At 61.1% G+C, this 23,269-nt stretch overlaps 1 protein-coding gene across 3 annotated transcripts; it reads right to left on the bottom strand.

Moving 5' to 3' along the window:
* Nucleotides 1-1,922: 1,922 nt before the first annotated feature.
* On the bottom strand, nucleotides 1,923-21,082 carry ZBTB7A (zinc finger and BTB domain containing 7A). 3 transcript variants are annotated; one of them, XM_061150669.1, is made up of 3 exons: nucleotides 20,986-21,082; nucleotides 11,402-12,675; nucleotides 1,923-7,033 (listed from the first exon to the last, which is right to left on the bottom strand). In XM_061150669.1, exons 2-3 carry the CDS (start codon nucleotides 12,658-12,660, stop codon nucleotides 6,505-6,507), a joined length of 1,788 nt encoding a protein of 595 aa, XP_061006652.1. In that variant the 5' UTR covers nucleotides 12,661-12,675; nucleotides 20,986-21,082; the 3' UTR covers nucleotides 1,923-6,504. The 3 variants fall into 3 exon arrangements, with proteins under 3 accessions (XP_061006652.1, XP_061006653.1, XP_061006651.1); XM_061150670.1 differs by lacking the exon at nucleotides 20,986-21,082 and adding an exon at nucleotides 20,668-20,871; XM_061150668.1 differs by lacking the exon at nucleotides 20,986-21,082 and adding an exon at nucleotides 14,591-15,085.
* Between the last annotated feature and the right edge of the window lie 2,187 nt (nucleotides 21,083-23,269).

Below are 23,269 nucleotides of genomic sequence, written 5' to 3'. Positions count from 1 at the left end.
TTGAGCTTTGAGGTCCAGTGTGTGTCTGCTGGGCCGGGCCAGTTCAGACAGAGCCACCAAAATGCAAGGAGGGTCCCTGCTCGCTCTGAGGGGCCAAGAAGATACATGGCTGATAAGCTCATAGAAAGATACCATCACCAGTCAACGGGAATATGTGCCCCTCATCCCCACTAGGACGGCTAGTCAGCGAGGACTGGGGAGAAGTGAGGCCCTGGAGCAGCCGCAGTGGGAGAGTCCTGGCCAGGGTTGCCATCTGGCCCAGTGGCTCTGCTCAGGTGTCTTCCCACAAGGTAAATGAAAACAGGTTGACATAAACACTGGTACATAAGTGTTCACGTGGTCACAGCAGCATGATTCACAACAGCCAAAAGGTGGTTGGGAAACAACCCAGGTGTCGGTCAACAGATGGACAGACACACCACACACTCCATCCACAGTGGATTATGTGCTAAGTCACTTCAGTCGTGTCTGACTCTGTGACCCCATGGACGGTAGCCCGCCAGGCTCCTCTGTCAAGGGACTCTCCAGGCAAGAATACTGGAGTGGGTTGCCACAGTCTCCAGGGAATCCTCCAGACCCAAGAATCAAAACCCACATCTGAGTCTCCTATGCTACAGGCAGATTCTTTACCATTGAGACAGCAGGGAAGCCCAGTGGAAAATGATCTGACCTTAAAAAGGAGTGAAGCACTGATACTCACCACAACGAGGATGAACCTTGAGGACGTGATAGTGAGAGAAGCCAGACACACAAGACCACATAGTATGTGATTCCATTTACATGAAACGTCCAGAACAGGCAGATCCACAGAGACAAGGGTGGGTACCCGGGATGGGAGAGGGGCATATGGAGTGAGTGCTCAAGCGGGGAGGGGTGGTCTTGATGGGGTGGTGAGAATGTCCTGAAACTAGATGGAGGGGACAGTTGCACAGTTCTCTGAACATGACAAGACTTCTCGCAGCATGGGAGGCAGGGGAGCCTGAGTGAAGATGCCCTCCTGGGTGGAGGAGCTGCAGAACCATCGTCCTTTACTGTCCTCATCAGAGGCCTCCAGTCTCCCTCATGGCTGGCTCAGGTCCCTTTGGGATCTGGCCATGGAACCCCTAACCCCCTACCCCACCCAGCCCGAGTTGGAGGCCTGGGTCCACATGAGCACAGATAAGTAAGTGACCTCACCACTGATGGAGGACCCCTGGAGTCGGCACTCTGCAACCTCCCAGCCAGGGCCTCCCAGGTCATGGTGGCCCCTCCATCACCCCACCCCCACCCCAGCCCTGCTGGGCCCAGTTGAGTCCAGGAGACAGAAGTGGGAAGGACCCTCCCAGGGCCCCGAACCAGAGGAGGGGGCTGCAGCCTCTTGACGGCCCTCTCCCCACTGAGTGGGCCCTGGCCTGACTCCCCCACCATGAAATGTAGGGGGATCAGTCAGCTCAGATCTTGGAGCATGTCAGCAGGGCCCTCTGGCAGACTTGGGGTTCCCCGGCCAAGGCCACCCCACCCAGGGCCTCCAGAAACCCTGCAGGTGACCAAGGAGCCTGCCCGGCCAGTTCTCCCTGCCCACCCCTGCTCTCACCATCCCTCAGATCCCTTCCTGGTGCCACCCACCCGTGCCTGGGGGGTACAGGTCACCTCCTCTGTAGGGGCCCCCGGGTCTGGCACTGCTGGTGACATCTACCCCTCCCTAGGAGCCCAGAGGCGGGGTCACTGCATCCAGGTCACTGCATCCAGGCCTGGCAGAAAGGGTCAGGTTGAGCTTAAGGAACTCGAATAGGTGGAGCCCCCAAGGAGTGTGGACAAGGGGCCCAGCCCCTAGGGAAGGGGCCCCCCAAACCCCCATCCCCACTCCCCTGTCTCCCTCCCTCCTCCCCGGCCCACAACAAAACACAAAGAACATCAAAATCAGGCAACTGAGACAGCAGCGGTCATAACAGGCTGCGTTTAGTGGTTTTTTTTTATGTACAAGAAAAATGATTTTTTTGTCTAGTTTTTCATTATCTTTTGTCTTTTTGTTTTTTTATTATTATTACTTTTAAAGCTTCTCCCTCCCCACCCCCAAAAAGTGCATTTTTATCAATTGATTTTTTTTTTAAATCTCCCACACTTTATAAAGACTCTCAAATACAGTCTCTGGAATGTCTGCTCTGTGCTCTGTGCCCCCCATGGGCGCCACCCCGCCCTGCTCCACCAGGCCTGGCCCCCCAAAGTCCAAGGCACCTCATGTCTGTGGGCCCAGGTGGGGCAGGGGGGACCCGTGGCCGCAGCCTTCAGGCAGCTCTAGCTGCAGGATGGGGGTCTCCCCAAGCCCCTCCCTCTCCAGCCCTGCCCCCCACCCCCCTGTAAATCTATATATTTAGTGCGAGCTAGTCTTACTCTGAGGTTATCACTCCTGGGGTGCCCCAGGCCCTGACCCGTCCTGCACCAGCCAACATCCCCCTACTCCCGCTCCAGGAAGGCTGCTTCCTCAGCTTAAATAACTTTTTAAAATAAAACTGCAAATATAAATATCTTTCTTTCTCAAAAAATAGGATTTTTGCTTTTTTTGTGTGGATTTTTATTTTTTTCTCCTGCTCTTCCTTTCAGTCTCTCCGTTTCTCACCTCCTACAATCCTGGCTTCCTGAACTGCCTTGGTCCTGGAGGGGCCCCTGCCTCTGTCCCACCACATGGGATGAGATGGGTCTCAGTAGTGCAAAGACTCTTCCAGAAGACCCTCTAAGGGGCTGGGAGCTCCTCCCCCCACCCAAGACCCTGCTCCCTTAGAAGAAAGGAAAGGGACAGCCAGGTACAAACAGGGTGACAAGACAGGAGGGCCATGAGGGGTCTCCTGGGTGAGCCGGCCATGGTGGGGGGGCAGACTTTGGTATGGCCCCGGGGGAGCCTGCCTGGGTACAGGCCCAGACCCACACCCTTGCCAGGCTGGGCCTGGTCCGGCACTTTACATTCACTGGTTTTTAAGTTTTTTTTTTTTTTTCCTTTTTTATTTTTTTCTCTTAATCTCAAAAGGCGGGGTGGGGATCAAGGTGGGGGGCTAGCCAGGGGGCAGCAGCAAGTATGCTAATTCTTTCTCTCTCTCTCTCTGGTCCTGCAGGCTGGAGACCGCTCCAGGTGAGGGTTCCGGCCCCCACCATCCTGCCAGGCCCACCGCTGCCCCCAACCCCGGGGTGCCCCCAGAGCCCCCGCCTGGAGCTCCCCCTGTGCCCGGACCTCACTCTCACACACACACGCACACACACACATCCACTCAGCTTCACCAAGATGATGGAAATAACAATTTCGCTGTTTTTCTTTTTTTCTTTTTTTTTTTTTTTTGTACCAGGCAGTTAAAAAAAAAAAAAAACACCCCAAAAAAAGAAACCACAAAAAAAAAAAAAAAACAACCAAACAAAAAAACTTTTTGCTGTGTCCTTTCTGAACAGTCAGCACGTTCCCCCTCAAATAGTTTTTTGTTTGTTTGTTTCCTGAAACGCGAGAATTCAGCAGTTATCTTTGGCAACACTTTATCACGACCTTAATTTAAAGAATAAAAATAAAATTGATCCACGTCTATATACAGTATGTGATTGCGTGGAGTTGGGGTGGGGGGCTGGGCTGGGAGGGTGAGGGGGTCCCGGCTTTGGGCCCATGCAGATGCTATGGCCCCCCGAGACAGGCTAGCGGGCGGGCGGCAAGAGGAGGGTTAAGGCGGAGTGGGTGGGCAGGGCTGGCGGAAGCTGAGCGCAGAGCTAGGGGCAAGGATTTAGTGCAATTCCCGAGGAGGTTTGTGTTAAAGTGTGCTCGGCGGGGGGAGGGTTCAGCCCTTGGCCCCCCTCCCCACCCTGTAGTCCTAGAGGCCTGGATTCCCCTAAGTCCGGTCGCCCCCCTGGCCAGGACGACAGCTGTGATTTTTCAGTTGGCTTTATTGCGAGGGGGTGTTTGGGAGAGGGCTGAGCCCCTCAGGGAACCTCTCTGGGAGCTGGGGTGGGTGGGTTGGGGGTCCCTGGCCTGGGCACTCGAGCTCGCCTCAGGACACTGGGGTGTGGACGGGGCCACCCGGCCCTGGGCTCCCCTGCCACCCCCCTCAGGAGGGGGTGTCCTGAGACATTTGGGGGGCTGATGGGCTCGGGGGGGTAGGGGGAGCAGGAGGAAACAAAAACTATCCTGTAGAAACAATGATGAAAGTTGCCTTCTTTAAAAGCTTCCCTTTAAAAACAAGAACAAGATGGGGTTTGTCACAGAACAGAGGGGTGCGGGGTGACGGGCCAGTGGCTGGAAGTGGGGGGGCAGGGATGCCCCTGCACCTCGGGCTTTGACTAGGAAGGGTCTCAGCTCAGCAGAGTGTCTATTTACAGGGTCCCACGCTAGGGTTGCATATGCGACAGGGGGTTAGGGGTTGGGGGAAGGGTGCCCTGGCCTCTGGCAACATGGTCTCCCCAGCCCTGGCCCCAGTCCGTGGCCTGTGGCTCGGTCAACACCGGGCCTTTGGGGGGGGGGTGGGGGCCAGAGGCTGGGGGGAGGCAGGTGCCAGCCCCCAATTACAGTCAGTGCCTTTGAGTAAAAAGAGGGGTGCAGGGGGAATCTAAGGCCCTGGAGGTGGGGCCCCCTGCTGCCCACCTCGACGGGGATTGTGGATCCAAGATGGCAGCTCCCCGGTGGCCACAGGAAGGGCGGCCATGTTGGAGGTTGGGGGACAGCAAGGGTGGGGGGTGTGTCGGGGTGGGGGGGGACAAGGGCAGGGAGACAGGAATGCTCTGGCTGGTTGGAAGGCCAGCCCTCTCTTGGGCCCATCCCTGAGCTGGGGAGTCGGTAAGGAGGGTCCCCGCGGACAATGGTGGCCACTGTATGGCTAGCAGTTGATGAGACATCTCAAAATCAGAACCCAAAAAAGGGACAGAAGGGGGAGGGGGTGGGTTCGGTGGGGTGGGGGTGGGGGGACACGGCAGAAACACAAAAACCCCACAGTCCTGCCTGAAGGCAAGCCCCTGTGGTAAAGCACAAATGCCTTAGAAGGCTTTGCCCTCGCTCGCCCATGACTTCCTGACCCCCTTTGCTCACCTCGGGGAACAGAAGTGGATTCTACGTCTGTGGTGGGTTTGTCTTTTTATTATTTTGTACAAAAATAAATCGACTTTTAGGAATTTGTTTGCTCTCTCTCTCGCTCGCTCTCTCTCTCGCTCGCTCGCTCTCTTTATTTTTTTTGTCTTTTTGACTTTTCATAGAAGTTGGTTGCAACTTGTAAACATTTTTTTTTAAATTAAGATAAAGTGTAGTACCCGTTCTGTTACAAAGTGCCAAGACTCCTATTTGTGGTTGGTTGTCTTGTTGTTGTGTTTTTTTTTTCTTTCATTTTTGTAAAATCTTGTTTTTATTGCTTTTTGTGACACTGGAACTTCTGGACACTCTAGCTCCCCCATCCCTGACACTGTGAGACCCTGGGTTCCTGCTCTTGGCTCCTTCACCCCCTCACTATCGTCCGCTCCTCTGAGGAAAAGTATATTTTATATATATATATATATCTATATATAAATTTTGTCTTTAAGGAGGAAAAGAGGGGAAAAAAATCTAATAAAAAGTGCTTTTAAAAACTGGGAGAGGGCTGGGGAGGGGAGTGGGTGAGGACAAATAATTTCCAATCTCCAAGCGTCTCACAGGGTCAGGGGATGAAGACAGGGGGTGGCAGGGACGCCCTGAGCGGTGGCCCATTGGGTCCCGCCAGGTTGTAAGTGCCGTGAAGAAAGGCGGCAGGGGCCCTTGGGGAGTCACCCTGGCATCCCCCCATTCCCCATCTTCTTCCCTTTCTCCAAGCCTGGAAATAAAATAGATTTGTGTTGCAGTGGCCAGGAGATAATGGGGGCCCACAGGCAGGAATGGGAGGCAGGGAGGCAGTGGGAGAGATGGAGGGGGAGACCCCCACTTAGGAAGTGCCCTGAGGAAGGAGGGTGGGGGTGAGGGTGGGGCCATTTTAACGTCCACTCACAGCGGACAGAAATCATTTTTTAAGGTCTTGTCTCGAAGACTCTAGAAACCAGTGAGGGAAGGAAAAGAAAAGACCACCTGGGTCCCCGGCTTCCCCCGAGACCACCCTCACCCCTGCCGGGACCTGGGATCCTGATCAGGCCTCAGATGGGACCCCAGACCCAAACCCAGTGGCAGTGGTGGGGGGGTGGGTCACCCAGGGAGTTCAGAATCCTTGTGTCCCACAAAAACCCCAAACCAAGCCCCGAAAGCCATCGATGGGGTGGGGGAGAAGCGGGGCTGGGGGCTAGGGGTGGGGTGCGGGTGGGGCAAGGGTCCCCGTGGAGGGGGAGAACGGTCATGAAGGAGAAAAATTGGAGAAAAGCACTACCCTAGATTCTGTGACGCTTCATATATATATATCTGTATATATATATATATATATATAGATATAGATATCTGTATATAGAGATTTTCTTTTTTTGTGTTTTTGGGGGGTGGTGGGTGATTTGCTCTCTCTCTCTCTCACTTTCTCGGGTTTCTGTTTTGCTTTTTTTTTTTTTTTTTTTGGTTTTTCAAGCGAGTCCGGCCGCAAAGCTGCCGTCGGCGGTGGTGGCCCCGGAGCCCCCGTCGCCTCCCCCTGCGGCGCTCGCTACATTCAACCTGCCCAGGCCATCGGGGCTGGCCTCGTCCTCCTCCTCGTCCTCGTCCTTAAAGTGCTTCTCCTGGCCATTGCGCCGCGCGGCAGCAGCGGTGTCATCTTCGGGCGAGCCGGGCGGGGCGGGGGCGCCAGGCGGTGGGGGCGCGGGGGCCCCCGGGGCTGGAGCGGGGTCGGGCCCCCCAAGCGCCCCGCCCCGCACACGGGGCTTGCGGCCACGGCGCGAGGGCACGCCGTTGCAGCCGTCCTTCTTGAGGTGTCTGTGCAGGTGGTCGGAGCGCACGAAGGTTTTGCAGCAGCTGTCGCACTGGTAAGGCCGCAGGCCGGTGTGCACGCGCATGTGGTTCTTCAGGTCGTAGTTGTGCGCGAAGGCCGCCCCGCACTGCTGGCACAGGTAGGGCTTCTCGCCCGTGTGCTTCCTCATGTGCACCTTGAGCTTGTCCTGCCTGTGGACGGGCCGAGGGTCAGCGGGCACGCCAGCGGGCAGCCCCCCTCCCGGGGTGGCAGCCCTGCCCAGCCCGCCCCACTGGCCTTGGAGCGGGAAACTGGGACCTTCATGGGAAGATGGGCTGCACCCTGGGTTGGGGGGGCAGGGAGGGCACCCCAGCGGAACACGGTGAGCGGGTTTAGGTCCCCATTCTGAGAACAGCACTGAGGAACCCACAAAGGTCTAAAAAGGGCCTCAGACCCTGCTGGCTGTGTGGCCCCAGAACAACAGCTGAACCTAAAACCCTCTTTCTTTTTTTGTCAACAGTGCTAGATCAACTCACTCACCAGAGATGGCAAGATGGCAAGGGCATTCTTAACCACTGGACCACCAGGAAAGTCCCACTGAAAGCCCTCACCTTTTGTTTTTGGCTGCGCTGCAAGATCTTAGCTACTCGACCAGGAATCAAACCTGTGCCCCTCTGCAGTGGAAGCTTGGAGTCTTAACCATTAGATCACCAGGGAAGTCCCACTGAAACCCCTTTCTTATCCATAGAAAGAGGAAGGGAAGACGCCTCTCTCCTGCCTGGGGTTCTGCCCAGTGGCAGATGCATAGCTTAACACTACAGGTATTTATCCCTGCTGAGTATGTGCATGCTTAGTCGCTCAGTCATGTGTGACTCTTCGCGATCCTATAGACTGTAGCCCGCCAGGCTCCTCTGCCCATGGGACTCTCCAGGCAAGAATACTGGGGTGGGTTGCCATGCTCTCCTCCAGGGGATCTTCCCCACCCAGGGATCAAACCAGGGTATCCTGCATTGCAGGTATATTCTTTACCATCTGAGCCACCAGGGAAACCCTGTTCCAGGTGCTGAAAATGCTCCAGAGAACAAGGCGGAATGCCGTGGGTCCTGGAGGAATTGGTGACTGAGAGAATTAAATAGTCCTGGTTTTAGCTCTGAAAGATCTCTGTCCTGGGAAACCCCTGGGTCACTGTAAATCCAGGGCAGTTGGTCATAGCAGTAACCAAGTCCCCCCACCCCCTAGTTCCTGCCAAATCCCCCCTCCCCTGCCTCACTCCGCTCTGGCCATGCTGGCTTCCTGGCTATGAGTCCAGCACACCAAGAACCACGGGCCTACATCAGGGCCTTCACACATGCTGCTCCCACGACCAGAGCACTGTTTTTCCTCTCAGATCTTCACAACTGAATTTTGGCCCAAATGTGAGCTTCTCAGAGAGGCCCAACCAGCTACTCCTTCACTCTTGGTCCCTTGTGCTACTGCCTTGTTTCTCATCTGTCTCCCTGTCTGAACTGTGAGCCATGAGAGAAGGGTATGATTCCAGGGTCCCTCTCTGCCCCCTCTCACCCCACAAACAGCAGTGTGGACCAGGCTCAGCCTAGGACCTCTGGCCTACAAAACCGATCATCTCATCAGTTCTGGGGTTACCATGGTGCAAGTGTTGCTCTGTCCTGCTGAGCTCTTGAAATGTAACTGGTCCAAAGTAAGGTGTGCAAGAAGTGCAAAAGACACCCCAGATTCTGAAGACTTCCTTTACTCAAAGTGATGTGAAATATCTCATTTATAATTTTGCTTATTAATCACATGTTGAAATGGAACTAACAGATTATGCAAAATATGTTTAAGATTACTTTCACCTATTCCTTTTACTTTTTGAAAATGTGGCTGCCAGAGAATGTAAAGTAACGGAGGTGGCTCACATGGTGTTTCTGTTGCACTACGCTGGTTCATACTGATGGGGATGGATTCCTTCCTGGAATCCACAAGGCAGGGGCAGGGACCCGGATCTCCAGAGCTCCGGCAAGCATCTGACCTGCTCTTTGCTGCAGACTCTTGCACTCTACTGAGTCCCTCTGGGTCTCTCCCTTCTGATGTCCACCAGACTGAGAACTTCTTCAGTGCCAAGACTAACAGACTCCTACTCATCCTTCAAAACCCCACATGAAATGCCCCTTTGCCTCCAGGAAGTCTTTCCTAACCCCAACACAAAGGCCTGCACCCATCCCCTGCCGCCACCCAGCCTCTTTCAGTCCTAAGTCTCTTCCTCTGGCACCACTCACAGAGCTGATGTCCCTGCTTGTTCTAACTCTTCTAGGCTCCTTGCTGTCCTGAGGATCAAATCCTGGCCCAATGCAACCAGACCCTTGACTACTCTCTGGCTTGTTACCCTCACATGAGCCAACAGAATTTGGGCCACAATGAACTCACTGTTCCCTAGATTAACTGGGGCTGTCACTAGGAAGACGATGACAATTGCCAGGCGCTCCCTCTTCTACCTGCTCAGGTGCCCTGCTCACATCCTGGGGCCTTGTCACAGAGGGAACAGGAGGGACTCAGACTATTCTAGCACTACATGGAGATTTCCCCAGCTGAGGCTTAGAAGCTCAGAGAGGGGAAGTGACTTGCCCTGAGTTGCACAGAGGGTTGGGGGCTGCGCCAAGGTGCGGTGGGTGGTGGAGGCAGCCTGGGTTTCATCACTTCAAGCCCCGGCCCGGGTAATTATAGCCCCGGCCGCCACAGGCCCCGCTTACTCAACTCTCTAGTGTGACTCAGAGGGGCCCCTAGGCTCCCCGGTCTGGAGGGAGGGGTGGGAGCTGGGGCCCTGGGTGGGGGTGGGCAGAGAGGAGCCAGGTGGGCATATGGGAGGAAGATGTTCCGTGCCTCAGTTTCCCTGACTGAGGGAATCAGTAAACAGTCAAAGGAATCAGCCCCGAGCTGAATGTGGGGCAGCCAGGAGAACTCCAGATTAGATGAAACGAAGCCTTGGCGGGATGGGATGGGTGGTGGAGTAGGGACATTACCTCTCCAGACCTGGGCTTGCTAGGTCTCCTCCAAGCTGCTCCTCCCAGGCTCAGAGATCCTGAGGGCAGGACCCCAGCTATCCCAGTCCACCCTCCCCATTTCTGGAGGGAGAGGAAGGACCCCAAGACCACCAGCACCCCAATCTCACCAAAAGGGGAAGCCAAGCCACAATCCAGGTGGCTTGCCTCCCAGCCAGTGCCCTTTGCCCCTGCCTGGCACTCCAGAGTCCTGGAGTCCCAGCCACACCCTCCTCTCCTGGCCTGCTGGGAAGGGGGCCCGGGTACTGGGCTGGGGGTCAGCCCCCAGATTCTATCCCCATGGGGTGGGGCTGGGAAGCTGGGACAATAGCCTCTTTCTTCAGCCTGGGTGGGCGTGGCTGGGGGAACCCCAGGGCGGATGAGGGTAGGGGGTGATGCTGAGTCACCCAGCCTGGTAAGGCCCCTGCACACCAGCCAGCCCCCCGCCCCCACTGGGCTGGCCCACAAATCCCAGCCTGCCACCTCTGGACTCCTAAGACCTGGCCTCAGACATCTCCTCTCCAGGGCCCAAGCCCAGCGACCCCGTGCCCTTCCTCCTCCACTGGCTGTGGCCCATCCTGTAAGCTGAACCAGCCCCAGGGCCTTTGCACTGGTGCTTCCCTCTCTGCCTTTCCCTTGCCCTCTCCTTCTTTGGGTCTCCGTCCTCGGGGAAGCCTCCCTGTGGTGGGCAGCACCCACAGCTGCCCTCTTGCCTGGTTCTCTGCTCTTTTCCTCCCTAGCACTTTCCACCAACTGATGTTATCAATTCTGTGGTCGTATCCTGCATATGCCCATCGCCCCCATGGGGATTTTGGTGTTTCTCTACTTTGAGAACAGGGCCTGGCACCCAGTAGGCACTTGTACATGTTGGCTGAATGAAGCAGGTTCCCTGGGCTCATGGAAGGCTTGTAAGTTAAACACAATAACCAGAGCACTCCGCTCCCAGCGGGGCTGTGGTGTTCTCCCAAGGCCCAGATTCTCCAGGCTGGAGAAGAACCACCACAGGGAAAAAGAAGAAGAGCTATGCCAGGGACGTCCCTGGTGGTCCAGTGGTTAAGAATCTGCCTTGCAATGCCCAGGACGTGGGTTTGGTCCCTGGTCAGGGAACTAGGATCCCACATGCCTCGGAGCTCCTGAGGACATGAGCACCCAGATAGAGAATCCGTGCGCCGAAAGGAAAGATTTGAATGATGCAATTAACACCCGATGCAATAAATAAATAAAAATATCTTAGAAAAGAAAGAAGAGCTGCCCCTTGGGCTCTTCCTTCCAGCCTCACACATTTTGGCACCGCCTGGCACACTTTAGGTTCAAGTGGTCAGCCTGTTTAGGCGCTGTGTGCCCATTCCCGTCATAGGCTTTCTTGACAGGCACACGCGGGTGGGGGGTGCACCAATGGAGAAGGCACCCTTGTAGGGTGTTTTTGCACACAGAGGCAGGATGTGAACGTGTGTGCACACATGATGGCATAGGGGGTCCATGTGCAGCCACTGGACCAGGGGCCCCCAGGAAGCACCCCAACTCCCCACCGCGGAGGCGCCAACTCACCTGGTGAATCGGACCTTGCAGATGTTACACTCGTAGGGCTTCTCGCCTGTGTGGGTCCGGATGTGGCGCGGCAGCTTGCCGGCACCCTGGATGACCTTCTCACAGATGGGGCACTTCTGGAAGGCCTTGGCCCGGATCTTCTTCTCCACCTTGGGTGACCAGGCCGGGTAGACGTCCCCGTCATGGGCGCCGCTGAAGTACTTCAGGTAGTAGTCCACAACGCCCTTGTCGTCCGCCCGTGACTCCTCGTCGCTGTCCCCCGCCGTGGCCGCCCCCGCCCGGCCCACCGACGACATCATCTGCTGCAGCAGCGTGCTGGCCGCCAGCCCGTCCGCATCAGCCCCGTCCGCATCCTCGCCCTCAGCCGCGCCTGACAGGAAGCCCGGAGAGTCGCCTGGCTCCGGGGCTGCTTCCGACAGTGAGGCCGCCTCCTCCTCCCCGCCCCGGCCGTAATGGCCGTTCTGCGTGGCGGTGGATGGTGGGACCACAGGGGTTGGGAAGAGGCCCCCTGCTGGGGCGTCCTCATCCCGCTCTGGCCACAGACCTGGGTTGCTGTCGCCCTCATCCCCATCCCCGGCTGGGGGCCGCTCAGCCGGGGGGCCGGGCCCGTAGAAATCCAAGCCATTGCAGTCGCCAGCAGCCACGGCGGCCACGGCGGCGGCCACGGCCTCCTTGGTGGCATCCAGGTCATCATCGGATGCGCCAAAGGTAGACCATGGGAAGGAGGCGGCCGCAGTGGCGGGCAGGCTGTTCATGGGATTGGTCTGGAAGAACTCGAGGTACTCCTTGGCGCGAAGGAGGTTTCGCTGATCAAGTTGATCTATGAGGTCCAGCTGCCCGGCATCGGCGCCTGCGTCGGCTGCCAGGATCTGCCGGTCGAGGAGGTCGGCGCACACGTGGCTCACAGCGGGGATCTCAAGCAGGCGGGCGGCGCTGAGGATGTCGCCCACGTTGGCCGTGCTGACAGTGAGTGTGGCCGTGTAGGCGAAGTCCATGAGGGCCGTGAGTGCCTCAGCGCTGACGAAGTCGATCTCGTACACGTTCTGCTGGTCCACCACGGCGCCTGATGTGAACAACTTCTTGAAGTACTGGCTGCAGGCGGCTAGCACCGAGCGGTGCGTGGGGAACTCACGGCCCTCTACCAGGATCACCACGTCACACAGCAGGCCCTGCGTCCGCTGCTCGTTGAGTCCGCTCAGGATGTCACTGCTGTGGTCGGGGAACGGGATCCCGATGGGGCCGTCCACGCCGCCGGCCATCTTCCGCGCCGAGACCTGCAGCACCAGGGAGGAAGGGGCAGTCGTGAGGGTCGGGGCTGGAGAGTGGCCAGCTGGGCAGCAGGACCCTCGGAGAGTAGTCCCCCCACCCCAGCCTCAGTTTCCTTGGCTCTGCATTAGGATGGTCTGTGGTCTGTGGTCATCACTGTGGGATGACACTGGCGAAACCCAGTTGGTGCCTCAGGGATGAACACCCGCCCCCTCCCCTCTTTAATGGACGGGAGAGCCCGGCTGAGGGGCGGTTTGAAGTGGCATGGGAGCACACAGAAGGTGCTCAATAAATGCCCAGCATGAGTTGCATCCTAGTGAATGTGAGCACAGGCTTCTGTCCATCCCCTCTCTAGGAGGCCGGGGTGGTGACATAAGGCACCCACTGTGCGCCGTCCTGGCTGAGCACCCTGCAGTGCCATAGGCAACGTGGTCTCCACTGCAGAGGTGAGGAGGTGAGGCTCAGGGAGTCCCAGGACCCCGTGGCTGCCCCTCAGTTCAAACCCAGGGTGCCTGACCAAGAGCCACTGCCCAAACAGTGTGGCTGTCCAGCCTGCCTGGCCCCTCAGCCTCCCTAACCTTCCCTCCGCTGCTTGGTCAGACCCGGTTCTCTTGGGGGGCTCTGACTCAGCAGGAAGGGGTGAGGCCAAGACCCGGGGACCTGGCCAGAACCATGGGGGCTGTGGGTGTGCCCTGGTGGGGTGGGGCCATGACTCTTCAGGAAGAACCCCTTCCTGCCATGTGGAGCCCCCAGGACATAGCTCAGCCCCTGCAGTGAATAACTGGGGGGAACCAGGCCACTGTCAGATGCTCCTCCCTGCCCACTTGAGCTGACCCTGTCGAGGAGTAATGGGGGGGCCAGGGGCCTCCTGTCTACTTCCTGCCTGGCCAGTTCCTCTCCTTTAGGCCACCGTGTCTGCACTGTTCAGCCTAGGACAAGACTCTGCCACTCTTGGTGCCTCAGTCTCCCCATCTGTCAAATGGGCAGAAGCCTTTGGCAGAGCAGGGCCAGAGGGGGACTCAGTCTCGCCCCTCTCCCCCCCTCCTTTTTTCCGCCTTCCCCTGGGCTGTGACTCATCCACCCACTCGGGCGCTTGTGCAACCCCCTGGCTCCTGTCCCCACCCTCCACCCTCTCCGGGGAACCCCTGGCTGCCCAGAGCCACCCAACAAAACCCACATTCCTTGGGCCCAGCTGGCCTGCTTTCAGGACGGAGCCCCTGCTTGTCCCTGGGGAGAGGGCCTGAATCCAGCCTTCCTCAGCCTCCCTGGGACCCCCAGCTGAGTCACCCAGCTCAGGTCTAACCCGATCCCTCCTGCTAGGTAGGCCTCTCGCGGGATGCAGGCAGCTGGCCCAACCAGTCCCAAGGACCCAGGGCCGCCCTGGGAGCGGGGTCCAGGCCTTGGGGCCGACACAGAGGCCTTTGTGTGATGCGCAGGCAGCCAGTACACTTCCCGGGACGCCTCTCTCCACGGCCCGCCCTCTTTCCCGCCGACCGCACCAGCTGCTCAGCTCCCCCCTCTGTTCCGCCAGTCCGCGGTGGGTGCGGGGGGAGGCTCAGATGTGGCTGTTGGGAGCAGGAGGATGGGGGGGGAGGGGGCGCGACCCCATCCAAGGCTCGGCCACAGGAGGCCTCGGCAGAGCCCCCTGTGGCGGCTCCCACCCCCTGCCACCATCTGCCGTCTGGCCCCGGGCCCCTGGGAGCGAGTGGGCAGATGGGCCTCCGGATCAGACCGGCCTCGGCCCCTCCTCTGATCCGGGCCACCAACACGCCAAGATGGCCACCCTTGCCCTGCCTGCCAGTGTCCCTTCAGGTGCCTCCTGGGGCCTCTAGGTCGGGACCTGAATTGGTCCAGGTGACTCACCCCTGCCATGGCCACTCCACCCCCGCCTCCCCACCAGGCCAGGCACCGGTGCAGACCTACTTCAAGTGTGAAGTCAGCCAGTTGGGAAGGAGTGGGCTCTGTCCTTGAACCCATCCTGGGGCGATGGTTCAAGCCCTGGGCCTGGGTCTCCACCAGCTGGAAGAGCTGGACCAAGCACACACAGCCTGCTGTGTGGGGCAGTCCTTGGGTCTGGGCTGGGTCTGGGGGTTCGAGTCCCTGACCTTCCCCAGCTGGGGCCTCTTATTTCCCCAGCTAATCATCTGATATGAATTTGGGCAAACTCTGGGAAACAGTGGAGGACAGAGGAGCCTGGTGTGCTGCAGTCTCTGGGGTCGCAAAGAGTCAGACATGACTTGGCAACTGAACAACAACAAATCACGTGAGACTCTCCTCTCAAGGGCAAGGCCTGGGGTGATGCAGGCCAAGGGAAGCGCCCAAGAAAGCAGCATGAGCCCCATTCACAGATGAGAACACTGAGGCCCAGAGACAGCGAGAAGCCAGGCCAAGAGCACCCAGGGAGGTTGACCCAGGAGCCCACAGAGACGAGAGGCTGGTGGTCCCCCAACCCTCCCCTACACACTTCCCAGCAAGCTGCAGCCTCTTTTCTCGGCCTGGAAACTAAACTGGCCACCTGGCTTAACCCTCTCTCCAAGAACTCATGCCACCTGCCTGCCACGCCCCAGGCCGCTGTCCCCACAGGGGCCTCTTGGGGCCCTCCCTCTAAGAAAGGGGAGGAAGTCCCTGTGAGATGGGAGACGGAGGTCAGGTGGGGTCCTGGTGGCAGAAAGTACTGATGACTAAGCACCCACTGTGCGCCATGGCAGGGTCTCACCGGGAGAGCTCTTCCTTGCTCTAAGAGGCCCTGCTGGCGGCACCTGACACCTAGTAGGTGCTCCCGCACTGGCGGTTTCCTCGGTAATGATGAGCCAACGAAACCTCTCTCCTCCAGGAAGCCCCACCCCCCACGCTGGCCGTGTCCACACCCTCAACGGCCAGGGTCCCTGAGCTCAGGCCCACACCCACCCAAGGCACGGTCTTTCATCACAGCTCCACCCCCACACTTGCCTCCATGGGATTTCCGGGGCCGTTTGGTGCTGACTCGGCGGCCGGCCGAGGGGCAGGCCTCGGCAGGCTCCTCCTGGGCTGGAGGTGGGGCACCCTCCTCCCTCTTGGGCTGCTCCCAGGCCCCTACACCCGGCCCTCCCCTAGGAAGCACACAGTAGGGGTGCAGCAAACAGCAGGAGGAACCAAAGACCAAAGAGCTATGCACTGGAGTGAGCCCACGCCCAGCCCTGCCCACCTGGCTAGCAGGCACACCCAGTACCAGGGGACGGTGCCAGTCCCACCTCCAATCTAACCTAGGGTCACTTGCTGCAGCAGGCAGCTAGGACCTAGGCCAGCTTTGGGCCCTCCTCGGTGCCCTAACTTTCAAGACCTAAGTGGACCCTAGGCTGTAGAGATGAGAAGCTCAGAGAGGTGCTAAGACCAGGGCAAGGTCACACAGCAGAGCAGTGGCCAGGCTGGGACTCAAATACTCTGACCTGAGCTGCCACACTCACCCACTGGGGATGCAGGGTGAGGCTGGGAGAGTCCAAACCTGGTCCCCAGAACATCAGGGGGCAAAGCCCAGGGTGGCGCCCCGGGAGAGGGTCAGGGGGAGGAGATTGAGGAGTCCCCAAGGTCAGGTGCAAGGTGAGAGCTGAGGCCGGGCCTCCCCCTCCTACCCACACCCCCCAGGAAGGGGGTGGCCAGCAGCAGGTAGGTACGTAACCGTCAGCTGATGCCTTTTTGGAGGAGAGTCCAGGGAGGGGGGCAGCTTAATGGGGTTACAGGCTCCCACACCCACCCAGGGAGAGAACAAAAGGGAACTCCTTCAGGGACCTCTGACACCTACTATGTGCCACGGCAGCCCAGGAGCACATCCTGGTCTGTCCACCTCCAAGCTGGGTGACCTTGGGCCAAGAAAAGCACCTGTTTCCTTGGGAGCTGTGACGGTAGCAAAGGGTTCCACTCTAGTCCACTCAGCAAGCGTTGGCCTAGGACCTACCATGTGCCACTGACAGTCCCCAAAGGCCTGATGAGGTGGTTCGCCCCCTGCCCTGTGGATGGGGGTGGGCTTTCAACTTCACTTCTGAACATTATACCAGAGGGAATCCATCTCCCTCTCCATCTACTATGTGCCAAGGAAGTGCCAGGCAGGCCCCAGGAGGAAGCTGAGCCATCCTCTAGAGGGGAAAAAACCGGCCCAGAGAGGGTAGGCGGCAGGCCCAAGGTCACACAGCAAGTCTGGCACCCAGGTGCGGCTGCCAGGCTAGCGCCCGGCCGCCCCCACCCCCTCCCAGCCTGGCAGCCTGTGTTGCAAGGTTGGTCCTGACGGGTTACCCCGCCCTGACCTGGTGCCAATCCCTGCCTGGCCCGGTCCCCGGCCTGGGGTTTAATGGGACAGGAATGCAGCGTCCTGGTCGGGGGGTGGGGGGCACCAATGGCTCAGGGTGACTGTGGCTGCCAGCTGTTGGCCGGCCCCCTGCCCGCCTGCCCTCGCAGGCCTCCCTCCGGGCCAGACACCAGCAAACAGGCCCTCGGCCATTTTATGTGTCCATTTATTGCCCTAAATGGGGAGGGGCTTCCTGCCCGGGCCTTAAAGGGCCAGAGGCAGGAAGGCTGTGGGCCCACTGGGAAGTGTGTGTGTGGAGACCGGAGTGGGTGGGGATTAGGAGGTCATGGGGCTCCTATCTGACCCCCAGCTCATGGGTGGGGCCAAGGCCCACCCTGTTCCCACGCTCTGAGCGCCGTATTGGGCCAGGAAGTGCAGCCCTGACACCAAGCCCAGGTTTCAAGAGGAAGCCCTGAGAAGACAGATCTGTTTTCAGTGGAGGTGGAAGGAGTAAGCTTCCTGTCACTGGGGGTAACCAAAGCTGGGCTTCATGGAAGCCCACCAGTGTCTACCCTGCCCTTAGCTCAGATTGCACGTGCTTATCCAAGATGCCCAGGAGAGGCCTGGGTGACTTCTAGGAGCCTTGCCCCTCTCTTCATCCAGATCCCTCCCTCATGCCCTCCCCAGAGGCCAGCTTGTCACCTGGAGGCACCACCCCCGCCCCCACCTGCAGCCTGAGCAGGTGGAAGGCTCAGCCTGGAAACGCCAGACAGAGGGGCGCATGGCCCATGGGGCCCCCAGGCTCCTGTGCTTACAGATCCAGCCCTTCCCGGCTACCAAACACATCCTGACAGGAGGTGGGACAGGGCCCTGTTTTCCAGTCGAACCAGAAAGGCGTGGGTGGGGACGCTTCCACCCCGTGGCCGTTCCCGGCCTGCTGGGGGACAGATGGAGGGCCTGCTTCTGTGGCCAGATTCTCCAGAGGGCGCCTTCCGCGCTCTGTTGCTTCAGAAACTTGGGCCTTAGGCCCCCCAAGGCCAGGGCTGGTCCCCCAACAGGTCTCGGTCGCCCCGGTGTCAACCCTCCCAGCTCTGGAAAGTGGGGCCTGTGATCACCACCCCACTTCACGGGCCAGGTCACTGAGGCAACCTGCCTGGGTCGCATGGTGGAGCAGGATTCGAACACAGGTCGTCTGTCTGGCTCCATCTCGCCTAACTAGTCCTTCCAGGGCTCCACCCACCTGCCCCCACACACACTGCCCCAGGTGCCAGGGGGGGACTAAATCCCCCCACCCTGGGGGCCTTGGAGGCTGAGGACAGCTTATTCTCACACCCCCTCAGAATTGCCTTATGATAGCCCAGGAAAAAAAGGGAGAGGTCTGCCTAAGGTCACGCAGGGAGCCTGGGGCCAGGCTGGAGTCCAGCTGACACCTGTGAACTCGGGGGGCGGGGGGGGCTTCAGAACAGAGATGCAGGAGGGCTCTCCTGGGCCCTGACACTACCCAGCAGTCACTCGATAAACATCCCTGGAGAATCACAGAGTAAATCCTCAGGACAACGCTTCGGGGCTAAAGGTAATCTCCCCATTGTAGTGATGGCCACACTGAGGCTGGCAGAGGGGAGGCAACCTTCCTAAGTGGACCTCAGATGGAGGTGAGGGAGGGCCAGGCTGAGACTGGACCACACTGGCCCCCATCCAAGCCTGTTCCTCTGGTCTCCACTGCCCAGGGCTGTGGCAGCTCAGTTTATGGTCTATCAGGTGCCTGGAGCACAAGGTGACAGGTGGGGGGGGTGTCATAGTCACACATACCCCTCAACAGGATCCCTGCTGTACCCCAAGCTGACCCAGGTGCTTCCTCCACGAGGGAGGGAAGGAAAGGGAACACAGGTGGGCCTGCGGGCAGTACGTGGGGGAATTCACAGTAACCTCATTTCAGAGAGAAGGATGTTCAGGCTCCGAGAGACTACGGGACCTGCCCAAGGTCACAGAGCAAATGGGCTGGAATCTGAAACCCCAGTGGACCCCCTTCTCAGGCCAGCTCTGCTTCAGAGGGCCTGGCCCCAAGTCTTGGCTCTGTGAGGCAACCTGGGTCTCCTTGGGAATAATGGGTTGTAAAACACGCACAATCTCCAAGGACCAAGGTGCCAAGGGGTGGGGCTGCAGCTCAGATGGGGTGGGAAGGGCCTGGGATGCTGGGACGCTGAGGCTCCTGCTGTGTGACCTTGGACACCTTGCCTCCCCTCTCTGAGCCTCACAGTTCTCTTGGGGCAGAGGCTCCATTTGGCTGACAGGTGCCTACTGTCAACCTCCAGGCCCTCTGTAAGACAGGTGAGCAGGTGCCCCTTGGCTGTGACATGAAGAGAACTCTAGATACCACTGGAGCTGGGCAGTAGGACCACAAGGGTCAGACCCAGCTCTGGTTGGGTGACCTTGGCCTGCTCTCTGCTTCCCCTGGGCCTCAGTCACTCCTGCCCCATTCGGCACCTTTCTGAGGCTTGTCTAAGCCCTGTGGCCCCACGCTTGTATTGGGCCTTCCTTCCTGGCCTCAGTTTCCCTCACATGGCATCAGGGACCACCTCCAGTCCAACAGACTCTGGATCAGTCATAAGAGTCCAAGGAAGGAAGGAAAAAAGCCCACAGAAGGACTAGCTCTTGCCTGTAGAACTCGCCCCCAGTGGATTAGGCTTGAGCAAGGCCAGGCCTCAGTCTGCCACACAAAAAAAAGGGTGCAGGGGTTCCCTGCAGCCACTCACCCCTTGCTGAGGGCCTGTGCCAAGGGCTGTGTGGCTCCCCGCCTGGGGCCAGGGTGCTGACTGGCCACCATGCAGCCAATCAGGACTGAATAATAAATACCCCCCCAAAGTGACCCACGAATTAAAATTTCAGTGTCCCCGATGGCTCCTCTTTCCTTCATTAGGCATGCGGATCCCAGGGCTTCGCTCTTCCAGCCACCAGCTCCCGCTCCCCCCCCTCTCCCCCAGGCTCCCGTCTCCACAGCAATGGCTGGCGGTAAACAGAGCCCCGAGCCCAGCCGATAAGTGCCAGGCCCGGCTGATCTAAGGGCCCCACTGGGGGTGGCCCACGGGGGAGAATGCCCCCAGCCTGGAGCCTTGGAGGCCTGGGCAGCAGCAGAGCCCAGCCTGGACTCCCCAGTAGGAAGTGATCCGCTGACCCTGGGGAGGGCCCCCCCAGTGTGGGAGCGGCGCACTCGGGGTTACGCCCTGGCCCTGCTGGAGGAGGGGGGGGCTGACACGGAATCCTGGACGCCCTCTCCGGCCGGGCCTGCTCCGGCCCAGCTCTGGGAGGCGGCGGGTGGGGGGCGGTGCAAACCAAGCCCGCCACCCATGGGTGAGCCAGGTGGGCACACCCGGTGGAGGGGCACCAGCACCTCTCTCACTTCCGCCGCCTGGCTAGGGGAAGAGAAGAGTTGCCTGCCTCCCCCTGCCACCCCGCCAAGTGCTGGCTACCTTCTCCAAACATTCAGCAGGCGCCCACTGGGTGCCCGGGCCTGGTTGGACAGCAGTCTCTTGCTGCGGGCCACTGGACTCCCCCACCACCGGCCAGCCGGCGCGGACAGTGCCTCCCAGGACCCGCAAAGGCCTGGGCCCAGGGGGGTGCACCGGCCCCAGCGCTCAGCTCAGGCCCCTGCCTGGTTCCCAGGCCCGGGGCTGGGGGAGGGGGCCGGTTCCTAGGCCACGGAGGGAGGGAGGGCGAGGGAAGGGGCCGGATCCCACCAGCTTACCCCCTCCTCTGCTCGGGCTCAGGGTTCGCACGTGGTGGTGGCGTCAAGGGGAAGGAGGGGTGTCCGGGCCAGAGGAGACGGGGTCACGCGCTTTGGGGGCGCGGGCGGGGGAGAGGGGTACTCTCTGTCCCCTCACCCGGGGCCAGGGCCGGACGGCCGCGCGGGCAGGGCAAGGGGCCAGGCCGGTCCCCCCGCCCAAGGCTGAGTCAGGCTCGGGCGGGGGCAGGAAGCGGCCCCCTCCCCCGCCCCGGCCGCAGCGCGCAGCCCCCGCCCCGGCCCGCGGGCCCCCACCGCGCCGCCAGCGCGGGGTGCTCCTACCTCCTTCCCGGGGCAGCGGCGAGGGGGCCCGGCCCCGGCGGCGGCGGTGACGGCGGCTGCGGCTGGGCTGGCTCCCTCCGAGGGGCCGGGAGGCGGCAGTGAGCCTGGCCCCGCGCCACCCCCCGCCGCCGGCGGCCAATCCCCACCCGGGCTGGGGGGAGGGCGATGCAAATTACCCCGGATCTGGGTCCGCCCGCCCGCCTCCCCCACGCCCGGGCCCAGCCTGCACTAGGCCGCGCATCCCCGGGCTCGCCTGCGCCTCGCGGCCGCTCGGGCCGCCGCCCTCCCCGGGGAGCGCCTGGTGGGTGACCCCCCCCGGGGGCGGGGGGCTGAGGGGAGGGGGGCTGGGGACGGTTACACAACCAGGCGGGGAGGGGCTCCGGGGCGGGGAGGGGGCCGGCCCGCGGGCCGCGCAGCCGGAAGCCGGGGACCGCCACCGGCCCCCGGCAAGGGGAGCCCGGCTCCAGGCCCCGCCCCCGGACCGGCAGGGACCGCCCTCGAGCCGCGCCGCGCTATCGGCCCGCGGTCATTGGCTCGCCAGCCCGCCGCTCACCGCCCCTCCTCCGCACCGCCCCTACCCGCGGACCGCGGCGGGCTGCCGGCGCAGGGCACCCTGGAACTAGTAGTCCTAGCCGCCTGCCACCTGCCAGCCACAAGCGCGGGGGAACTACGACGCCCAGAGGCCCCAGCGGCCGCGCCCGCCCACCCGGACACCCCACCCCTTCCCCCTCCTTTGCAAAGCCCCCCTCCCTGTTTTTTCAGCCCCCTCCCCCCCATCCCCCATGGAGCTCAATCCTGGCCAACTCCAACGTATGCACGCAACACCGAATAGGCCCCCGGGGGGCAAGAGCGCCCCCAGTACCCAGCTGCAAACTTAGCATGCGACGCGCCCCCTATCTCCCCACGCCGGCTCCCCCCACCCTCAATGCAGCCCCGCTTCCCCTCCCCCTCTCCCCGCGCGCCTGGGAGCCCCCAAAAACCATGCACGGAGGCGGGGGGGCTGCCGCACAAACCCGTGCACTTCGCCCCCAATACCCCTTCCCGGGCGGCGCCCCCTCCCCGAGCTCGGGATCCAGGGCGCCTCCCGCCTCCGGGCAGCTGCCAACCACCCCCTCCTCTGAAACTTGCGGAACGTCCCCGGCTCCGGGGATCGCCCCTTCCCGAGAGGGCAGCGGTGGGCGCAGTGCCCCCGGCCCGTCCCCGCGCTGGGGGCCGCGTCGGGCGCTGACTTACCTCGCGGGGCCGGGCCGGGGCCGGGCCGGGGCCGGGGCGCGCGGGGCCGGGGCCCGGAGTTCGGACTGGGTTCCTTGGCCGCTCGCCTCTGGGGTCCGCGTCTCGCTCTCCCCTCGCTGGCTCTCCCCTCGTCGCTCCCTCGCTCCGGCGGCGGCGTCACTGCCCCTACAGTAACTGTACAGTACAGCCAAAGCCCCGTATGATGCTCGCGACTCCCTTCCTGGTTTCTCCGAGGGCAAGAGGGGTCCTCCCTTGTCTTAAAGGTGCCGCAGCCGCCGGCCCCCCCCACGCCCTGCCCGCCCCCCCCACCCCGGCCTCAGAGGCCAGAACAGGCTCGGCAGGTCCCCTCTTGCCACGTCTCTGCCCTCCCGTGGGGCTTCGCCCGCTGCGCCGGGGAGACCGGGCTGTTATTAGGTTTTGTCAAGTTGGGGGGGGGGTCCAGCCCGCCCCCGGCGCGCCCCCCCTCCTCTGACCTCTCCGCCCCGCTGCGCGGCGCCGTGCCAGCCTGCCAGCTTATCTGGCCCCAGAGCTCCCCGGGGCGCGGGGGGAGCGGGCCCCCCGGGGTGGAGGGGGGGTGGGGGCCTCCAGATAAACAGGCCCCCAGCCTCTGCCCGGAGGCGGGTGAGGGGGGGCGCGGGCTTTGCCCCCGACGCCTGGGGCGTGGCAGGATGGCAGCGGGGGCGGGGAGGGCTGTGCGCACTGCGAGGACCGACGCGGGCGTGGGTCGCGGCTGCCCTGGCTGCTGGGGGTGGGTGGGGGGCGAAGGGGTGGGGACCGCGGGCCTGGCGCCCGCCCTCTCTGGGGGCCTCAGTTTGCCCAGCTGCGGAAGGGGACCCGGGGGCGGGCTTTCGGCTGACGGCTCGGGTCCTCTGGGCTCCCGGGTCCCTAAATGAAACAGCCAACCTGCTCGCCCGCGATTATATAAAGGAGTCGCCTCCGTCCGCTGCGCCAAGGGGCGTAGCGGGGGTAGGGGTTGGCGAGGGGCGGGCTGGGCTGTTGTTTTCCCGGCTTTCCAAGTTCCCCCACCCAACTGCGGGCCACTGGGCGGGAC

This window comes from Dama dama, chromosome 9 (assembly GCF_033118175.1).
Source record: "Dama dama isolate Ldn47 chromosome 9, ASM3311817v1, whole genome shotgun sequence".
Taxonomy (NCBI): domain Eukaryota; kingdom Metazoa; phylum Chordata; class Mammalia; order Artiodactyla; family Cervidae; genus Dama; species Dama dama.
The sequence above is the reverse complement of the archived record's forward strand: the minus strand, read 5'-3'. Positions and strand labels throughout refer to the sequence as shown.

Excerpts from the sequence above, each read along its gene's own strand:
- ZBTB7A (XM_061150668.1), bottom strand. The coding sequence starts at position 14,644 with ATGGGTTCAAGGACAGAGCCCACTCCTTCCCAACTGGCTGACTTCACA. Across the intron at positions 12,676-14,590 it reads TGGCTGACTTCACACTTGAA|GTCTCGGCGCGGAAGATGGC; the intron begins GTAGGTCTGCAC and ends CTGGTGCTGCAG. Across the intron at positions 7,034-11,401 it reads TGCAAGGTCCGATTCACCAG|GCAGGACAAGCTCAAGGTGC; the intron begins GTGAGTTGGCGC and ends GCCCGTCCACAG.